At 40.0% G+C, this 19,579-nt stretch overlaps 2 protein-coding genes across 7 annotated transcripts in view; one reads left to right on the top strand and one right to left on the bottom strand.

Annotated features, from left to right (window-relative positions):
- Window positions 1–61: 61 nt before the first annotated feature.
- LOC110970997 (macrophage mannose receptor 1-like) overlaps window positions 62–19,579 on the top strand; it is a 30,162-nt gene continuing 10,644 nt past the window's right edge. The window contains exons 1-2 of the mRNA XM_051960728.1: window positions 62–173; window positions 19,307–19,385. Of these exons, the coding sequence (XP_051816688.1) occupies window positions 168–173; window positions 19,307–19,385 (85 nt within the window). The 5' untranslated portion in view covers window positions 62–167. The remainder of the gene's footprint in view (window positions 174–19,306; window positions 19,386–19,579) is intronic.
- Window positions 1,844–14,936, bottom strand: LOC110970996 (SWI/SNF-related matrix-associated actin-dependent regulator of chromatin subfamily E member 1-like). 6 transcript variants are annotated; one of them, XM_022221313.2, is made up of 11 exons: window positions 14,859–14,936; window positions 14,278–14,335; window positions 11,918–11,961; window positions 11,133–11,231; window positions 8,788–8,880; window positions 7,592–7,723; window positions 5,700–5,871; window positions 5,318–5,490; window positions 5,111–5,212; window positions 4,640–4,898; window positions 1,844–4,141 (listed from the first exon to the last, which is right to left on the bottom strand). In XM_022221313.2, exons 2-11 carry the CDS (start codon window positions 14,282–14,284, stop codon window positions 3,777–3,779), a joined length of 1,446 nt encoding a protein of 481 aa, XP_022077005.2. In that variant the 5' UTR covers window positions 14,285–14,335; window positions 14,859–14,936; the 3' UTR covers window positions 1,844–3,776. The 6 variants fall into 6 exon arrangements, with proteins under 6 accessions (XP_022077005.2, XP_022077007.2, XP_022077006.2 ...); XM_022221315.2 differs by having other exon boundaries at window positions 8,800–8,880; XM_022221314.2 differs by having other exon boundaries at window positions 14,855–14,892.

Raw genomic sequence — 19,579 nt, 5'->3', positions numbered from 1 at the left:
CCCATCCGTGCGCGTCAGCCCGGACTGTCAGAAAGGAGCCAAGTCTTAATCTCAGCCTGTTGGCTCGACTTCAACAACTTCTGTTCAGCTCAGAACTGCTTGGCCACTTGGTCTGAACTCTGAGGAGAGATGCGTAATGTGAACAAACATGGCAGCTTGGCGCGTTTATGGAGGTCAGTCTATAACTGAGGGACTTTTAAAGTCCATGAGATAGATCTTACATATATTTTTTATTAAAAGTTTTTTTAAAAATCATGTTTTTTATGCCATTTCGCAATTTTTGTAGTTATTTTGTGTGTCTCTCGTCATTTTGTCTCTTTCTCTGATATTTTTTTGTCTCACTGGATCATTTTTGGTCATTATCAGTTTGTTTGTGGTCATTTTGACAAATATATATATTTATTATATATATGTCTTTTCCTTTCGGCTTTTCCCTTCAGGGGTCGCCACAGTGAATCAATTGCCTCCATCTAACCCTGTCTGCTGCATCCTCCTCTCTCACACCAACTACCTTCATGTCCTCTTTAACCACATCCATAAACCTCCTCTTTGGTCTTCCTCTAGGCCTCCTGCCTGGCAGTGGGAAACTCAGCATCCTTCTACCAATATATTCACTCTACCAATATAATAATGTATGTATATATAATTTAAAAATATTTACTTAATATAATTATGTATAATTCTACTTATATACTTAATTATATAATTATAGATGAAGAGTTCATTTGCAAAACCAGATAACTCCATTTTGATAAATTTTCAGAATTTTGTTTTTTATTGTTTACATGAGATAATATCAAACTGAAGTTGAGTGAATTTGACTCAGTAGAAAATACATGACAAAATAGAGAAAAAATACATTAGTGTTATTATCTCAAGTAAATGATAAAAAAAAGAGTTTTCTGAAAACGGAGTTACCTATTTTTGCAAATGAACTCTTCAAATATTGAAATATTCTAATATTGAAATACTGACAAAATAAAATTGTGTATATAAATTTTTCCAAAACAGTTTTTAAAGATTTTCCCTGTTTTATTAAATTACATATAATATCTAGTAAAATCACAAAAAAATAAAAATCTTATTCATTTACATGTTAACTATTTAAAACAGGGCACAAATTGTGAATCATTTCCAGAAATATGACTATTTTTATAAAAAAAAATTTATTACATTTGACTGTAAAATTATTTCATTGCAATTAAATCAGCTAAAAAAAATCTATATTTTACTGATATTTGAGAGAAAAAATATGTATATTAAGGAAAATCTGACAAAACGAGTATTTATTAACATGTTGACTGAAAATCAGCACCAGTTCATCATTAAACTGAGTCTACTGTCATTTATTTTCATTATCAGTGATTTTTAGCATGAAGTCAAGTTTTCATTGGATGTAGAAAGTGTAAACTATGAACATATTTTGTCCATAAACCACAGATGTAATTTCAGTTCCTACTACGTCTAAACATAAATCAGGCGACAGTTTTTGAACATTTAGTGTTCCACATTAGCAGCTACCATCAGGAAAATGTCTGTACTTTGTGTTCAAATACAGTAAATCTGAATTTCTATTACTGTTTCTTAATAATTATGTTTTAAGTTGCATAGTGTGGAGACACTTTTCTAGCAGTGAGAACAGGACACAACCTAAGAGTCTGAGAGCTGAAACAGAATCATGTTTCCGAACCTTTTCTGCTCTTATTACCTTAAGTGAACTACTACAAAATAAAAGCCCATTTCTGAAACCAGGACCAAATTATTATCTAAAATACATCTATACAGCCCAGATACAATACTAGCTGCTGCTGCAGCAGAAAAAAACTCAACCCAGCCACCCACAGACTGAGAAATCACTTTTATTTGGATAGATAAGTTCAGACAGTACAAAAGAAAGATGCAAAAAAACAGGCATATTACTAAAAACAGTCCAATTCAAGTAAGAAAACAGTCCTTTAAATGCATAAGTGAGGCTCCTCTGGATGAGGGCAGCCGGTGCATTTCTCTGGTGAAGTTAAATGGTTGTGGTGTCAGCAGGAATATGCAGTCTAAAGGAGGAACGTAGTTTTAAAACAACACAACAGCAGACTGGTAAAGAAGCGTACAGATCAGAACCTCTAGCTGAGATGGAGTCAGTTCTTTCTACATAAACATGATGAATACAGGGGAACAAACGTGGACTTTTTCTATTCAATGCAAGTCATTTCATCATCTGCAGATTTTAAAAAGCACCTTGAACACGAGCCGTTTATTTCTTTTAACTTTCTTATGAATCTCGTGTGTTCTGTCCCGCATTTCCTCAAACTCTAGCAGGACTGTGGTTAGTATTAGCATGCAGAATGGGGATTAAAAAATGAATTAAAAGGTGGCCTCTCCCGCTAGGATTCCCATCATTTCCACAGGCAGGAGAGCAGTCAGACTGAAGGTGCTTTAGAAACAGCGTCTGATTCAGGATTACAGGTTTAATAGCAGGGCTGGACCGGATTATATCCGTCTAAAAGGTTCCGCTAGGTTTCTAAAAACACAAAGCAACAGTAGTTGTTTCGTAAAACACACAAACTGATGAACTAGAAAACTCTGAGGTTTTACACAATAGAGGAGGAGGTCGAGGTCCTTTCATGCGAGGTGGCCCTTTAGAACCAGAAGAAGTCGTTATTGGACACGATTCACGTCAGAAAACCTTCGAGTCAGTGGTCAAAAACACAGAAAGGCTGATTTAAGGAGATCAGGACTGAGGAACGTGTTTTCTCATTCCAGAATATCAGCCGCACACACAGAGTTATCCGAGGTTTTCATCTGAACTATGTGGATGATCAACTCTAAAATCTCTTCATGACTTAAAGCTGAAACTATTTAATGACGCTCTGATAAAACAGTGAAAAAATACCACGTTATCATCTCGTTCCAACCCTGAAATTTTAACTTAAAGTTGCTTTTAAATGTCAATAAAAGCCGAGAAACTACTTTTTCCACAACGATGCCTCTTGTACATCATCTTATTGTCATTTCCAATCAAAAAAAAGTTGCTGGTTGAATAAGATTAACTTTAAGTCAAATTTTACCAGGGGTATGGATAATGTCAGGCTTGATTGCAGATGTGAGCGTTAGCTGCTTTCCTCTGTCATCACCCTGAACTTAACAGCTTTAAAGGAGATATTTTCAGACTTCAGCTTTGGAAAGTCTCATTATTTTTAGACGATCGTCACATGTGGAATTATTTTGAACTTCTTAGCTTGTCCATTATTTCTAATGTGGTGAAAATGCTGGAGCTCTATGTGAGGATCAGAATGTGGATGTTGTAAAGCATGCAGTGACGTCAGGTGTGGAGTCAGATACCTGGATGTGAGTCAGTGGGGCTCCTGCTGACCAGAAACCATCCTACAGCGTCCTGCGTGTCAGTATCTATTTTATACTACAAAAACCCATCAAGTGACAGGACTAGAAAGAAGAAATGGTTTGAATGATGCCTGCAGCGCTGTCAGATGTTAGTTCTTTGGTGTTTCTTTCCAGGTAAGTCGCTCAGGCGTGCCGACTAACGCTAAAGGAAAAACACGTTCAAGAAGCTGGATGCTGAAACCCCACATCACTCCTGTATTTGCTAACCACCTACTGACCCTCGGCCATTTGACGCTTCTCAGTCCCAATTGTTTTCACCACAGAGCCACCGCACAAGTTCATCTGCACCTGCTGCACAACTACAGCACTACGGCGCCATCCAGAGGTGGAGAGCTGCAGCACAGGGAGCACTTCTACAGCTACCACTGAGGCTCTAACTATTACATGTCGTACTGCTGGCTGCTCTGGCTGGGGGGTAGTAGCTGTGGTGGAGGAGGTGCCGCTTCTTCTGAGGCAGGGGGAGGCGCTGCAGCCACGTTAGGTGTAGTAGTGGAGGAGGCCTCTGAGCCCACAGGAGGGTCTGGAGGGGCTGCTGCTGCCGTAGGGGTGCTGCTGTCTGAAGGTGGAGGCGGCATGCTGTTGCTGCTGCTGCTGTCTTCACTGGGGGCGCTGCTGCCCGGGGTGCTGCTCTCCCTGGGGGGCTCAGGAGGAGGCGTCGCTTTATCAGAGGCAGAGGAGGGCGGATCGGACGGAGGAGGTGGAGCAGACTGAGAGTCGGAGGGAGGCTCTGCAGGCGCCGCCTCATCTGGAGAGGAATGACGACAGAGATTCACTTTAGAGGGACAAGAGTGGGAATAGTGAGCATACTGGGGGCATTCAGCAGCAGATAAATCTACAGCTGGTGTTCTACTAGAGCTGCAGTGGACAGAAAGCTGGAACAGGGCAAGAAAAAAGCTAGACGCTGACAAACATGGCGACTCGGCCACAAACTTTATCTTTTATTTAAAAAAAACAGTTCAGCAGAAAGTATTTCTGAAAGCATTTGAGGTGAGAAATAAGCTGAATCTGGTTCTACTTCAGACGTTTTTCTGGCCTTCCCTGAAAATTTCATCCAAATCCGTTACTCCGTTCTTCAGTAATGTTTCACAGACGGATTCACATACGCCGATCGTCACATCATTATAAAAGCATCAACCACCGTTTTAAAGTGGGAATTCTTGACTTAAAGTACATATAAGATCTCAATTAAAGCCAAACAGCAGTTCTAAACACGTCGGACATTAAATCAGAGTGGTGCTGGTACCTGTCTCCATTGGTGTGGTCTTGTCCTCCTCCTTGGTCCCTGAGGTGGGGTTAGCCGTGCTGCTAGCGTTAGCGCCGCTCTGCTCTGCACTTTTGTTAGCAGCGGCCTCCTGTTGTTGCTGCTGTTGCTGAGCTGCTTTCTCCGCCTGCTCGGCCGCCTCGCGCTCCCTCTCTTCGGCCCGACGCCTCGCTGCCTCCTCAGCTGCAGCCATATCTGCTGCCAGCTTCTCCATGTCCACCTCAACCTTCTGACTGCACAGCTGGAGACACAGGAAGCAACGGTTTCTACAAAACTCTCCATTTACAAGAGGGCAGCAAGACACAGGCTCACAAATTCATCGAAAGAAAAGAGTGAAATGCTCCTTTTGTTCATAGTTTTAAAGCTCTTTTTGCCCAGGTCCATAAATCTGTTGAACATTATCTGAAGTGGATGCTTATCTTCAGGCGTCTCTGTAAATAAATATTACTGTACCCGCTTCAGCTCGGTGTTGAATGAGTCGGTGGTCTCCAGAAAACGTCTTTTCTTGTCCTGGTGGCGATCCTCGATCTGCAGGAGCTCTGCCTCCAGCTTCCTCTGAAATCACCAGGAGACACAAGTGAAGCATGACTGCATCTCCACCATTCAGCACCAACAGAACTCTTTCCAGGCACCAGTTCACATCCCGTCCTGCCAGCCTACCTGGTGCACCATAAGAGACTGGACCTGCCTCTTGAGGACCTGCATGCGGGCCGTGGTGACCACCGAGCGGACGTCAGGCACCACAATCTCACTGAGGATGTCGCTGATCAGCCGGTGGTTCCTCTGGAAGCGAGCGGCTGCTGTGTGCTTCACTGAGAAACCATCATCATAGTCTGGGTAGAGGGAAAAAAGACGTTAGAGCAGACTAGGTAGGAACTTCTACACCTGCTCTGAAGAGGTTTATCTTTTTATAGATGTACTAAACTAAAGCAAACACAACAAAGGCAGTACTTCAGTGTTTTATAGCTCCTGTAGTCACATTCTGATGCCGTTATTTAACAGCTCAGATACTTTAACCGGTGCCATTTTAACGTAAACTTGCCATCAGGGTCTTCAGCGGGCTGGATGCTCATGTACGGCTCTCCTTTGTCCATACGGCTTTGCCTCTGCCTGCTCTCCTCCTCCATCGCCGCCTCGGCACGGTTTTTAGCGTTGACGTAGGCCAGGTAGGCCGGTGAGTTGTGGTAGGCCTTCAAAGAGTCATTGTACTCAATCTATGAGGGGGAGAGAGGAAATAGAAATTAAAGAAGATGATACTTCTACCTGTCAACGGGAAAACACACCGAAACATCTTTTAATTATTAAACCTCATTATTGGTACATTATGAGGTGCCTGAGCTCCTCATTTCCATCCATCAGAGTCCTGTTTCTTCTGACTGTTACTAATTTATCTGTTGTTTTATTTGCTTTTTTATTCGACATTTTCAGTTCTTCTTTAGCAGTCTCCGTTAGCGGCCCATGACTTTTTAGGTTCAACTGCATCACGGTATGATGAAGATCACGCATTTAAGTGAGACTTTAGATAAGCTACCCCCCCATAAAGGGGAAAAAACAAGCCTTCATAATATTGAAAATAAATTAAACCCAGTTAAAAAGAACCAGTTCTAATGTAGCATGAAACATCACGAGCTCCATGAAAGTTTTCAGACCAGAGACTGCAGAAAAAACATTCAACACATCAAACACACACTGATGGAATATATTTGTAGTAGTAGTAGTAGTTTATTCGGTCAGCAAGGAAAAAGTCAACATTGTAACAATTGTGTGCTTATGATGGGATCTCCATCATCATCGTTGTCCTCATAAATTATCATCGTCAATATGATCATCATCATCATGGTCGTCTGACCGAAGGGTTTAGGCTGAAGTCAAAACTTATTTTGCCTAACCTTTTTCAACCAAAACGAAAAGTTTCTACATTTCGTAGAAGGAAAAAGGAAAAAAACAAAAACTAATATTCACCGTTATCACTGACAAGATAAGGAGTCCATTCAAAATCATTTTAGTTACTTTTAGTTTATTATTCCTGGGATTGATATTTTTCAAGAGTTAATCTTTTCAACTGCTTTTTAAATGTTTTCAAAGTCTTGCATGTTTTTGTTCCCTCGTCAAGTTTATTCCACTTGGTAACTCCTAGTACTGAGATACATTTACGTTTTTATTTGTTCTTACCCTATTTTGTTTTTTTAAAATACAAGAACCCCTAAGATTATCACAGCTCTTTCTGTGTCCGAACATATTTTGAATACAATTTGGAAGATTATTATAATCTGCTTTATACATGACAGCTAATGTATTGAGATCAATAATGTCATATTTTTAATGTCTGCACTGAAAAAAAATATAAACTGAAGTAAACTTGTGATCCATACGTGCTTTATACCTAAATTAAACTTTCAGTCACTGTAATATGCTGAATTTCAAACTACATGTCAAACTGCACTAACTAGGAAAAAACTAATTAACAATAAGGGAAGCACTGAATAATATTTATGGTGCTGAAACACTGATAAAATAAAGCACATTGGTGTGAATACATCGCCAAAGGACCTGCACAGCACAACCAATCGTATAGAAGACGGTCATGTTTTAACTCTCCACAAGTGCTGGCTTAAATTCCAAGCAGGAACTCGCTCTTATTCAAGGTCCTATGATTTAAAATTAGCAAATACAAAATATCAATCCTGTAACCGCACGCAAATTTAAAGAGTTTTGAGCCTGAATCGGTTAAGACGATCCTTTTCATCACTGCATGGTGTTCGGTTCTCACAGCAGCTGGTATGTGTCATGTCAGAACAAGACAAATATCTACAATCAACACAGATCTAATGTGTCGGGTGAAGCCTCCAGAGATGTTCTGGCTGACACTTTGCTCTCAAGCTGCTCGACTAGAAATCTCTCTTTTTGTCTCGATTCCTTCCAGGAGGAGCTCACCTTCTCGGCTTCGTACTCGTTCAGGTAGTCCTGCTTCTCTTCGTCGGTCAGGTCCCTCCACATCCCTCCGATAATCTTTCCAATCTCCCACAGCTTGAGGTCCGGGTTGGATGCTTTCACTTGGTCCCACACCTTACCCACAAACACAGCAGCATTAATTGACAGCGGGCCGACCCCAGCCGGCTGTGAGCTTTCTACAAGACAGCGAGGGAAATAAAGGAGGAAAAGCGCAGAGGAAAGAAACAGCTCCCAAGATGATGCATGTATCCGAATGGAAGCGTTAAAGTGAGGAAGATTTACAAGCAAAAAGGCTCGATGAAATGGGATGGTGCGTTTCTAATGACAGAACCTACAGCTGTATGCCAGAGCAGATTTAGTCTTTGAGCAGCATTCAAGGTTAAAATAAGAGCTCAGAAACCGGAGAAAAGCAGGGCAGAGATGAGCTTTTAACCCTCGTGTCGTCCTGCGGGTCGAAACTGACCCGTTTTAAAGTTTGAAAATGTGGGGAAAAAATATAGATTTTCACAGTTAAACTTGTGATGTCCACATTTTTGGGAAATCTTTGAAAAATGCATAAGAACATTCACCTAAAAAAATCAACCAAAATCCAGCGAAATTCGCTGGATTTTGGTTGATTTTTAGGTGAATGTTCTTATGAGAATATTAGAAGTTTTACTGCTATATATGGAATCACTTTAGATATTTTCAGGATTTTTTTGGGAAGATTTTTACTCATTTTTTGAAAATATTTACAAGAACTTTCTTACCAAATTTGGTGTATGTTTCTTAAAATAAAACTTAAGGGATTATAAGAATTTTCTTCCTGTACGTTTTGAAAATTTTAAGAAATTTGGGGATTTTTTTGCTGAATTTTTGGAGTTTTTTCAGGCAAGGAAACAATATTTTTTGGCGCCCGTAGATGAGGACAACAGGAGGGTTAAAGTGGGAAATAAAGAGGCAAGAGCGTAACGTCCTTGCGAAGGAAACAAAGAGACGTTCTAATTTCTCTTTAGCGTTGACGAACACAGGAGGCTACTGTGAGCCAACAGAATAAGAGCGTGGAGAGTCTCCACTAGGTGGTTGAGGTGGTGGTGAGGCGTCATGGCTTGGCTGTTTCCCACCCTCAAACCCCTGCCAACTTTTCAGGGGATGGGAGGACAAGCAGTAAAAGCAGACACCGTGGATGGGTGTCTTACCTTCCTGCTTACCTTCCGGCTGTACCGCATGTATGGCATCAGCGGCTTGTCTGGAGGCTTGGGAGGCTTCGGGACGGTGATGCCCGTGGAGTTCTGTGGAAAGAAGAGAGAAGGAGGAAACAAAGGAGAAGAGGAAAGTATTAATGCGGGAATGGAAGGGAAGGGATGGAGACGAGGGAGGAAGAAGGTAAAACAGGAGGCGTACACGTGAACATGACAGTACGTAAACGCAGTCAGGAACACTAAAGCATTCCTTAATGTTTTCCACAAACGGGATAAAAGTGTTTTTGTGTTTCAGCTCATTTATTTGCATCGACAGATATACAATTTTAGAGGCCAACACTTCCATGGCTTTACAGAGAGGCATTTTAAAGAAAAAAAAAATCAAACAGTTGAAAGGGAAACTGCGCCTGTTTAGAGTCGAGGGCTGCAGCTAACGACGCGTCGACTAATTATCTGAGCACGATACGTCATCAAAAGCAGAAGTGAGCGTGCAATGAAACAGAAATCAGCGTCCGACCGGAGCGCGGAACACAGACGGACATCAGCGCTGCATCGTACATGTATTATGTATGCACGATGCAGAGCGGACATCCGCGATCTATCGTAAACACGGATGTCAGAGTTTACTATACAGCTGTATCTAAACGCGGACATCCGCCGTGCATACATAATACATGCACGATGCAGCGCCGATGTCCGTCCGTGTTCCGCGCTCCGGTCGGACGCTGATTACCTCCGCCAAGGAGGTCATGCGATCGGGTCCGTTTATTTATTTGTCTGTCTGTGTGCGTGTCTGTGGACAGGATTTCTCGGAAACTACTTGTCGGATCTTCATGAAATTTTCACCAGAGGTGGATCTTGGCCCAGGGAAGACTCCATTCAAATTTGGTGTTGATCCGGTTAAGGATCTGGATCCGGATTTAGATTTTCCAACTTCGTATCATCTTCCCTTGGCGGAGGTCAGAAATCTCGGATTGTTCTTGTTTCTGTTGCATTGCGGGCTCTCTTCCGCTTTTGATGACGTATCGTGCTCAGACGATTAGTCGACACGTCGTTAGTTGCTGCCCTATTAGAGTCGATGTGCATCTCTACCCCTCCCACAAAAATGATGCTCTAGAACAGGGGTGTCAATCATGCAGCCTGCGGGACAAAAGTGGTCCTCCAGAGGGTCCAATCAAAGTGTAAAAATTACAGAGAAGACATTAACTGCAGATTGTAAATTAGTAAAACTATGAATTTAAAATCACTTCTAGACCATGACAAGTTTCTGGCTTGTGTTGTTTGTCCCTTCCTATTTTTTGTCTCTTTATGTGTCGTCTAATTTTGTTTCTCGCTTTTGCTGTTTTGGTCTCATCTTTGTAATATTTTTTCCTGTTTTTGGTCTTTTTTTGATCATAAAATAAATACTATACCGCTCAGTTCCAGATAGCTGTGACTAAATGTGTTCCTTTGTAGACACTCTGATCTGGAAGTTTTAATGTGGAAATGATGAACTGAGGCTGAATGTTGATGAAACTGAAATTATTTTTGTTTAGAAGTTTTAGGTTGTTCATAATTTTTTATAAAAAGATAATTCCTTAAATGTGAACATTTTCAGATTGTACCTTTTTGCACTAAAACAAAGGAACCATGTGGAGTTGTGGTTATTTACAGGTTATTATGCTGTCATTTAACTGCTCCGGCCCACTTGAGATCAAATTGGGCTGAATGTGGAACCTGAACTTGACACCCCTGTCCAAGAATCATACACTTTAAATCTGACACTGGAGGTCATTTTTTACCACATTTAATCTACTTGTTGATGCTTAAAAGACAAAAATAATGAATTAATTACTACTGCATACTATTAATTGGTTCATTAATAGTATCGAGTTGTCCAAGAACAACTTATTGGCCAAAAACAGAGCTGTTAGCGTCATGCACAGAGCCCAGCTGTGGCTGATTTCATTATATGCCTGGGAAAACAATGGGGGCCGGTGCAAAAACAAAGAGACGCAGTAAATGAGACGCAAGTGCAAAAACAGAGAACAGTCCCCTCGTCTGATCTGAAACTCAAATTAATGCAAATGAAGCTCTATAAATGCCCGTACTAAGATGCTGCTGTCTCTTTAAGGCTTTAGTCATTGTCTGCTTGCATCATAGTTCCTCATCACCCATTTAAAAAGTGGGAAAAAAAAAAATCTTGTTACAGTTCAATTTTCCATTTCTTTTCTCATAATCCTATCGTTCCAATTCTAACACCCGAGTCCCTACACTGAGTCCAGAAATCTTCTTACTACTACCATCCTGAACCCCATACACTTTTCTGTTGTTTTTTCCAAATCCCTCCATCAATTCATTACCCTGCTGGAGCCTCCGGAGCTCCCTCCCAGCCGGAGGTTGTTGTAGGCCAGATGGCTGTAAGGGTTGTAGCCCACAAACCCTGGGGTGGAAGGCATTTGCTGATGGAAGACAAATGAGACAAAACACGAATGAGAAATGGCTCACAAACAAGAGGAGGAAGAGGGATAAACAGAAATAAGTGAAGTAAAGGAAGGGAATACATGAAAATATATGTTGATATTTTTTTTTGGCTTGTTTGTTTTCCATGACCTCATCATGCAAGGCAAAAAAGGCAACTGGCCGGCAGGCTGGCATTCAGAATGAGTGCACAACATGTGAATGCTGCATGGAAATCCACTTCATATTACTCCTTACTGAGCAAAAGCTGCATTCATTTACCCATGTCTCTGCACCACTACATTTCAGCTTTACACAATGTTGTGCCCTGCTGCCGAATGTAAGGAAATGAAAAGCGTTAAGACAAGCATCTTGACTCTCTAGCTGCACGTGTAAAATTTCACGTCAAGAAGCCCTTAAATCAGATTTCAAACAAACTTGGTCCCCCTCAGCAGTAACGTTTAATCGCCCATCTGTGCAAGACCTCAAACAAGTGGTGGCATGACAGGAAAAAGCAGGAGTGAAAGCGATGATGGAGAGCTGAACAAGATCTGTGGTAACCTCGGTGTGTTCAGACAGAGAGGAAGAAATTAAAGGAGAGCAAGAAAGAGAGTGTGTAGAGAAATAAGACGGCCCATGGCCACTAAACGACAACGGCTAAGACCGGAGCTGAGAGTCGGACACTTACTGTAGTTGGGGCAGGGGGAGGGGGAGGAGCGTAGGAAGGGCGCTCTGTAGAAAACAGAAAAAACATTACCGTTAGTCAGCTAGTACATCAACATCTCTGGTTTAATGGACTATTTTTACCCATATTGTCTGTATGATTTAAGCCTCACACACACAACTGCAATGAATGTTTACTGACTGATCTTTCCTCTAGCACCTACTCCATTCGGTTTAGGTTGTTTTCATCACAACTAAATACCACCTCATCATGGAGTCGTCAAAGCACGGTGGCCCGAAAGTCCCTTAACGTCATTAATGTGTGACACAAAGGCAACACAACAATGGAGGACATGGAGGTGATGGTACACCTGCAGCTCGGTCTGTGGCTTTTTGTCAGATTCAAACTTTCCCAAGTTCCATGAAGAGCAAAGCCCACCGTCGCTATTGCCAATTTATTTTTAAATGGCAGGTTTGGTTTTTGTGAAGGAGTCGCTCTTGTGTGTCATCACTCCCTGTCCAATCAGAGGCCTCCACTCTGTAGACGTCACATTATCGGCTCCTCTCAGCTCGTTGGGAACCCCGGCTGAGTAGGTACTAAAATAGTAGCTGGTACTACCAGGGTTCTAACCAGGATTTTTTTACAGCGCAACGGCAGGTCCTCCCACACGTGCACGCGCAATAGCCTTCATTAAATCTCGCGGAAACAACCAAGACATGCTATTTGTAACCCCGAGATTGGAAGCGACTCTTAATTTTAGACGGGAACGGGTCAATCGACAGGAAAGTACAGCTGAGGTGGAGAGACATAAATGAACCTAGATAGGCACACAGTTGATAAAAACAAATGCACATGGCGTTATCTGTCAAAACAACAGCGTAGCGGCCCTAATCACAGCGTAATCTTTTAAACTGACAGCGTAACGGTCCGTTACGACAGCGTAACGGACCGTTACGCTGAAATGCGCTGGTGAGAACCCTGGAGTCGAGCCGAGTAGGTGCTGGTGGAAAGTTCAAACCTGCTCTACTCAGTGTAGACAGTAGACACACCACTAGAGGTGATTCTAATGCTTTCATTAATGTGTTTTACTGAGCAGCCTCTCAGTCTGTCTTCATTTTGTTATCAGAAAAGCATCATTGTTTACAGAACCACTTAGGAACACAACACAGCAGGCCAAAACTTTTAACAACTCAGTCTCGACTGTAATGGAAACAGCAAAGTGGTGCAGCACGTGGTGTGTTTGTTTACTGTTACGGCCACATCAACAAACAGAACTATCAAGAACCAAAGAGAGCAGCAGAGACGGTCTACACTTTGACCAGGTGATTCTCTTTGACTCTATGAAAATTGGATGTTTTCCCAGTTGATGCTCAAAAGGCCCACAAAGCCAGACTCTAGGCTAGAAGATCCATAAAAACAAAGCATTTTCCTTCTGTCCCACCCAAAACCACCACACTGGAAAAACATTGACTTTGAGATGCCAAAACTCAGAATCAAAAAAAAAAAAAAATCACAGGAGATGTTACTAATTGATGCCTCGCATCTACCACAACCACAAAAATTCACAAAATGACAAAAAATGTCACAAAATGACCACAGAACAGGACAAAATGACTCAGTGAGGCATAATTATCATATAAAGACACAAAATGATGACACAAAATAATTACAAAAAATTGCAAAATGACCAGAGACATACAAAATGACCACAAAAACAGCTAAAATTATCTCAAACAGACTGAAAACAGTCACAAAATGCACAAAATGACCACAAAAACAGCTAAAATTATCTCAAACAGACTGAAAACAGTCAAAAAATGCACAAAATGACCACAAAAACAGAAGAAATTATCACAAAATGACCACAAAAGGACTTAAAATGCCCACAAAATACACTGACAATTACCAAAAAAAGAAACAAAATGAGCAGGTCATGTGATCTGGAATTAACACACTGCCTTGAGGTGTTTTTTGTAATGGGGAACTTAGATGAAAGTGATTTAATTTATTATTTTCCATTAAAAATTTGATACATTGCCAGAAAAGAAATATCTGTTATGATTATCTCAACTTAATAAAAAAAGAACACAATCCAAACTATTTCTTAATCAGCTCATTTTATTATTGTTTAGCTCATTAGAAGGTGGTTGTTATTAAATTCAGACGGTTCTTTAGGTGTCATTTTAGTGATATGCAGCCTTTTTTTTTATTATTAATAAGTGATTGTTTCCATGATAGATAATTATGGAATTTGTAAAGATAATGATCATAATGTACATAAAAAAACACTAGTTTCTATACTTTTAATAAAAATGTATGCAAGATATATCCCATGGACTTCAAAGGTCTCAGTCATAGATTGACCCAGAGGTATATTTACTTACTCGACATCGCGGCTGGAGACTGGGCTACGGAGAGCAGACGATGCACATATTGGTTCAGCTGGAGGAGAAACAAAACAAGTCAGCTCATTTATTCCAATGCAGTCGTTTGGTAGAGGAAAAAAATGCAAAAAGAAACTGAGCACTCCGAATAACAACAACGGCTGACTCGGCTTATAAGAAGCTAGCATTAGCTTAGCAGGCCTGACCTCCTAGCTAACACAAAGAGACCATTTATCTGATATTTATATCATAGCCGACAATCTAATTCTGTCTGTTTTGGAGCAATTCAGTTCCAAACACGCACACAAACACTACTGTGTGTTTATACGACCTCGGCTGACACTTTTGAAAAGAAACGAACACTCAGGACGTTTGAATAAACCTAAGAGTTAAAGCTAACGGCTAACAGACAATAAGTCCGCTGCTGCTCAGCACATGGAGGAACCCAGCGAGCCTCAGTAGCTAAATTTTTTTTTTTTAAAAGGGCACACCAAATACACGTAAAGCAGTGTCTGCCTTAGTTACAACATTAAAAATGCCTCTGTAAGTAATTTTGTTTGAAACAAGGTAAACATACTCACTCAGCCGTCCTTTGTTCCCTCCGTAGGGCCGCTGGTTCCGCCTTTCTCGCTCAACGGACGGAAGTCGTTTTTTCTCGGGAAATTACCATGCGGACTTCACTAAGAAATATGATAAAGTTTGAAATCTGTATTAGTATCTTGAAAATACGTGTCGGGGGAGATGGTTTTCTACTAAGGGTGTTTAGTGGAGCTGTTTTTGCAACAACCGAGCCTCACAGTTTTATTGAGGCCAAAGAACAGTTTGGGTCTGTAAACGCGCTATCAAAACCGGTTGCGCGTCTAGTTAGTGTTGTACGGTAAACCGAGGAGACTCAACAACTGACTTCATGATGCATTCATATACATCTCGTAAACTCAGAAATCTATTCTGAAATAGCCGTGAAGATTTTATTAGGAACGCAAATAATTCTTTTTCGCCCAAAACAGTCGCATTTTTGAGGGCCTAAACATGCTTGAAAATTCCTCATCAAGGAGGTGGTATTCGCTGATAACAGTTTGGTATGATTTATTCATGGAGTTTTAACCCTTTGATGCACAGCATGGGTCAGGAGATAGCCATTTTCCATTGGATTTGGGCCACTTTTGACCCATGTTGCCCATCAAATGGTTAAAAATATGCTTATTGGGTATGACATTAGTATTAAATGAGTCAAACATCTGGAAAATCATCAGAGATGTTGAAATGTTACAATGCTTTGGTGAAACAACATGAATGCAATGACAGGTGTATGTGTTCTCTACTTTGACATGGCCAGCTTCTTTCACTCCTCTCTCAAACCATCTGTCCTCCCTGTCCAAAATCTGAACACTGGTGTCCTGAAACGAGTCTCCTTCTTCCTTAAGGTGAAGGAAGACTGCCAAATCCTGTCCTGAGGAACTGGCTCTCCTGTGTTGAGCCATATGCGCTTGTTAAGCGACTGTTTGGTTTCCCCAATGTAGAGATCTGAGCATTCCTCGTATTTAAGTGCATGCACCAGGTTGCTCTTCTGGTGTGTTCAGGGCTATTATTCCAACGACCAAGACTTGTCTGACTACTCAATGATGGTCGTTGTGAGTGTCAGAGGTTTAAAAGCTGAGGCAACACCAACCACTACCAGAACTGAAGAAGCCTCTTGGATGAGAAGTGAAATGTCTTCACGGAACTTTCTTAAGTCCAGTGGATTGATTCTTGACAACTCAACTCAACTCAACTTGTGCAATTTGCTATGATTGTGCAGTTCACCGCATCATGAATTGTCATTATGAATGGTGTTTTTGTTTGCTTAGACTGAGCTCTGCATATTTAGACAGGGTGGTCCGTTTCCACAGAGCCTATCACGCTGCAGTGTCATGTTTCTGCAGTAGCCCCAGAGCACATCAACCAAACAATGCTTCCACAGAATGTCTCACGTTTTTCCATTGAATTATGTGCAGGAGACTTGATAGATGCCACTAAATCCTACACACTAGGTGTTTAATGCTGGTAATTATTAATATCTGCATGTGAACAGTACCAGTATAAAGGTCTATTTCCTCTGAGTAGCACAATGTAAATAATATTTTTGCATTGAATGCAAACTAGCGAAAAGAGCCATGACGATAAACACCCATTTAAGTTCACAATTGCAGTGAGCCGTAGAAGAGGAGGAGTTTGCTGATAACAATTTGGTATGGTTTATTTGTGGAGTTTTAAAAGTCTGGTTATACAGTAAAACCTGCATATCAGGTATGACTTTAGTATGAAATGAATCAAATATCTTTAAAAAAAAACATCACAGATGTAATGTTTCGGTGAAACAACATGAATGCAGTGACAGGTGGATGTGTTGTAATAAAGGAAAATGAGAAAACAGTCCCTGTATGTACACACATGCTGTACGGTGTAAAACAAAATAGAAACACGACCAGGGTTTAAGAGTAAATGACTGCAGGGTTTAAGGGAATGTGCGAAGACGGCGAAGCAGAGCGATTCTTTACTTTCCTTGCCTTAGTTCAAGAATTTCCATATGTAAACATCTTTGCTTTTGTGGATGATTTGCAAAACCTAAATTTGCAACCGAGACAGAGAAAGCCATAAATTTTATTTCATTTCTTGACACACAGCACAATTTCTTCCAGCCTTAAAAGATGTCAGCCTCTTAATTTCCACTTCAAGTAAATCACTTCAACCAGAATATATCATCTGGAAATCGGTGACCCACAGATTGGGTTCATTTGTTCTGCAGGCTACAACATATATACACATACACATATATTTATGTTGTAGGTTTGTATATATTAGTGTGTCTCTTTATTCTTATATTGTTTTTTCATATTGTCTTATGGCTGAAACCGGGACCAGGGTCCAATTTCGTATTGTTTCATGTGCAAATGTTGAATGATATGACAATAAAGAACCTTTGACCTTTAGAAACAGGAGCCAGGAGCAAAATCAATAGTCACTAAAAGCATCTGGAATGAATCATCTCCTCATTTGTAGATGGAATAAATTTTGACCTATTGTGCCTGTGAAAAGTATCCACTTCCCCTGGACGACTTTCCCTTAATTGTCTTTTAACATTGAATCATTGTCATTGCAAATTTGCTTCTTTGACGATAATTTACAAAAAAAAAAGAGATTATTTCTTGCCAAAGTGAAAACAGATTTTTACAAAGTGATGTCAAATCATTAACAATATAAAAGGTCAAACAAGTGGTTTCATGAGAATTCATCTCTTTTAAAGTGACTAACGTGACTCAACACAGGAGCAGTGAGAAGATAAAGATCATTTTCAGTTCAGATGAGAGGAATGATATTTAGAGTTGGATTCAAGAAGTATCAGAAGCTGCATAAAACCTCACATTGATGTTAAACTCAGCTCAGTTATGTCTGGGAGAAATGGGCTGGGCAACGACCGGCTCTTATTTTGAATATTCCCTTCTTCTCTGCAGCACAATATGAATAATATTTTTGCATTGAATGCAAACTAGAAAAGAACCATGACGATAAACACCCATTTAAGTTTAAGGCTAGCATAGTAACCTTCAGAAGATCTCTCCACATCGGAACGTTATCGTAGCTCTGTCTGCTGGCTGCTTCTCTCTCACATCAAAGGTAAGACAACATTTATTGGAAAGAATGTTGGAAACATGGATTTTATTTACTTATATGATGAAAATGTTAAACTTTGATGAGATGAGGCTCTGCAGAGAAGGTGGACAAGTGCATTAATGATGAAATCCTGTGTGTTGTTGTGTCTGGCATCATAAACATTCAGACTATCTGTTAAAACTCATTGTTTCAGCAAATCTTCTCACATGAACATGATGTCTGCCCTGTACATGTGCATTGTTCTCTGACAAACATTTAATCACTTGAAAAACAATGTTTAGTTGTATGGTTTTCCTGCACTGTAAAAAAAAAAAATGTTATTTTTACGGTTAAATTCCGGCATCTGTGGTTGTCAGAACACTACCATAAAATCACGGTAAAACATTTTCTTCGTTTACGGTAAAGAAGCATCTCGATATTGTTGATTTTAAGGTGAAAAAATGTGCTTCATTCCATATTTTACTGTAAAAAAAAAGTTTTAAACTTTGAAGAAATTTTAGTTTTACATGAAAATTTACATGAAAACACCTATAAAATAAAGTTTGTGCAACCCGCTATAAATATCACAGCATTTCTCCATTATCTGCACAACAGTTTTTGTATTTAACTTTTAATATGTGTATTTTTAGCAAACATTCCAGTTATAGCGGTCATAAATATTAAAGCACATACACCCCCTGTCGAAAGTTTTGAGACACTTTCTCATTCAAATAAATTAGAACCCGTCTGAAAACTTTTAACAGGGGGTGTATCTGTTCATCAAATTGACAGATCCAAACTGTATTTTTTACATGAATTAATGCGAAAATCGCCACATTGCTTGTTATAAATATTACAGTGTGTTTCCATTATCAGTAGAAGCTGTGAACACTGGAATTCTTTTTGAGAAATAACTAAAAATTACAGTATTTTACGGCATGTTTCCATTAATAACTGCAACTGTAATTTTTTCAAGAGAACATTTTTTTATTATACAGTTTTCTGCTGATTAACTTATTTTTGGTGATTCAGTGTTCAATAAACCGTGTCAAACTGTTGAAGAGTTTACAGATTTTTACTGTCATGGTTTGACTTTATGAGTGTTTTTTACAGTGTGCCTGTAAGAGTTAAATCAACAGTTTTAGTCTTTTACAACAAGAACAAAACTGATTTTTGTTATTATTTGAATCTTACCCCAGAAAGGATGGCTTCATTTTCCATTTCCTGATTTCCATTTTGCTATATTTTTTACTCATGTCTACTGAGTAAAAACCTGATTCTAACAGCTCAGCCAATATTTGCTTGATATCAATGTATTATTCATAAGACATTCAGTTATGGCAAGTGAGGAAAAAATAGATAAATGCCACAAATTATGCTTTTATCATTTATCTTCCAGTGTAATGAAAGAAGAGTGAAAGGAGGCGGCTCAGTCGTTGCCATGGAGGGGAGAACTGTCATCGTCACGGTCTTATCAGGTTAGTATCAAAAATGTTTGTTTTTGAGGTCAACGGATTTGAGAAAACAAGTTAACAAACCTCCAGTGGAAATCCACCATGTAAAACTGTGATGTTCTTTATCTGTAGAAAACATGTCATGAGTAGAATAAAAAAAAAATCAACATAATACCTCCGCATTTAAAACTGCAGTTAACCCTCGTGTCGTCCCCATT

Source organism: Acanthochromis polyacanthus, chromosome 2 (assembly GCF_021347895.1).
Source record: "Acanthochromis polyacanthus isolate Apoly-LR-REF ecotype Palm Island chromosome 2, KAUST_Apoly_ChrSc, whole genome shotgun sequence".
Classification (NCBI taxonomy): Eukaryota; Metazoa; Chordata; class Actinopteri; family Pomacentridae; genus Acanthochromis; species Acanthochromis polyacanthus.
The sequence above is the reverse complement of the archived record's forward strand: the minus strand, read 5'-3'. Positions and strand labels throughout refer to the sequence as shown.

Coding starts and splice junctions, on each gene's coding strand:
- LOC110970996 (XM_022221313.2), bottom strand. Junction 5,491..5,699: donor GCCCGCTGAAGACCCTGATG/GCAAGTTTACGT, acceptor CCCTCTACCCAG/ACTATGATGATGGTTTCTCA. Junction 4,142..4,639: donor GACCACACCAATGGAGACAG/GTACCAGCACCA, acceptor ATTCCTCTCCAG/ATGAGGCGGCGCCTGCAGAG.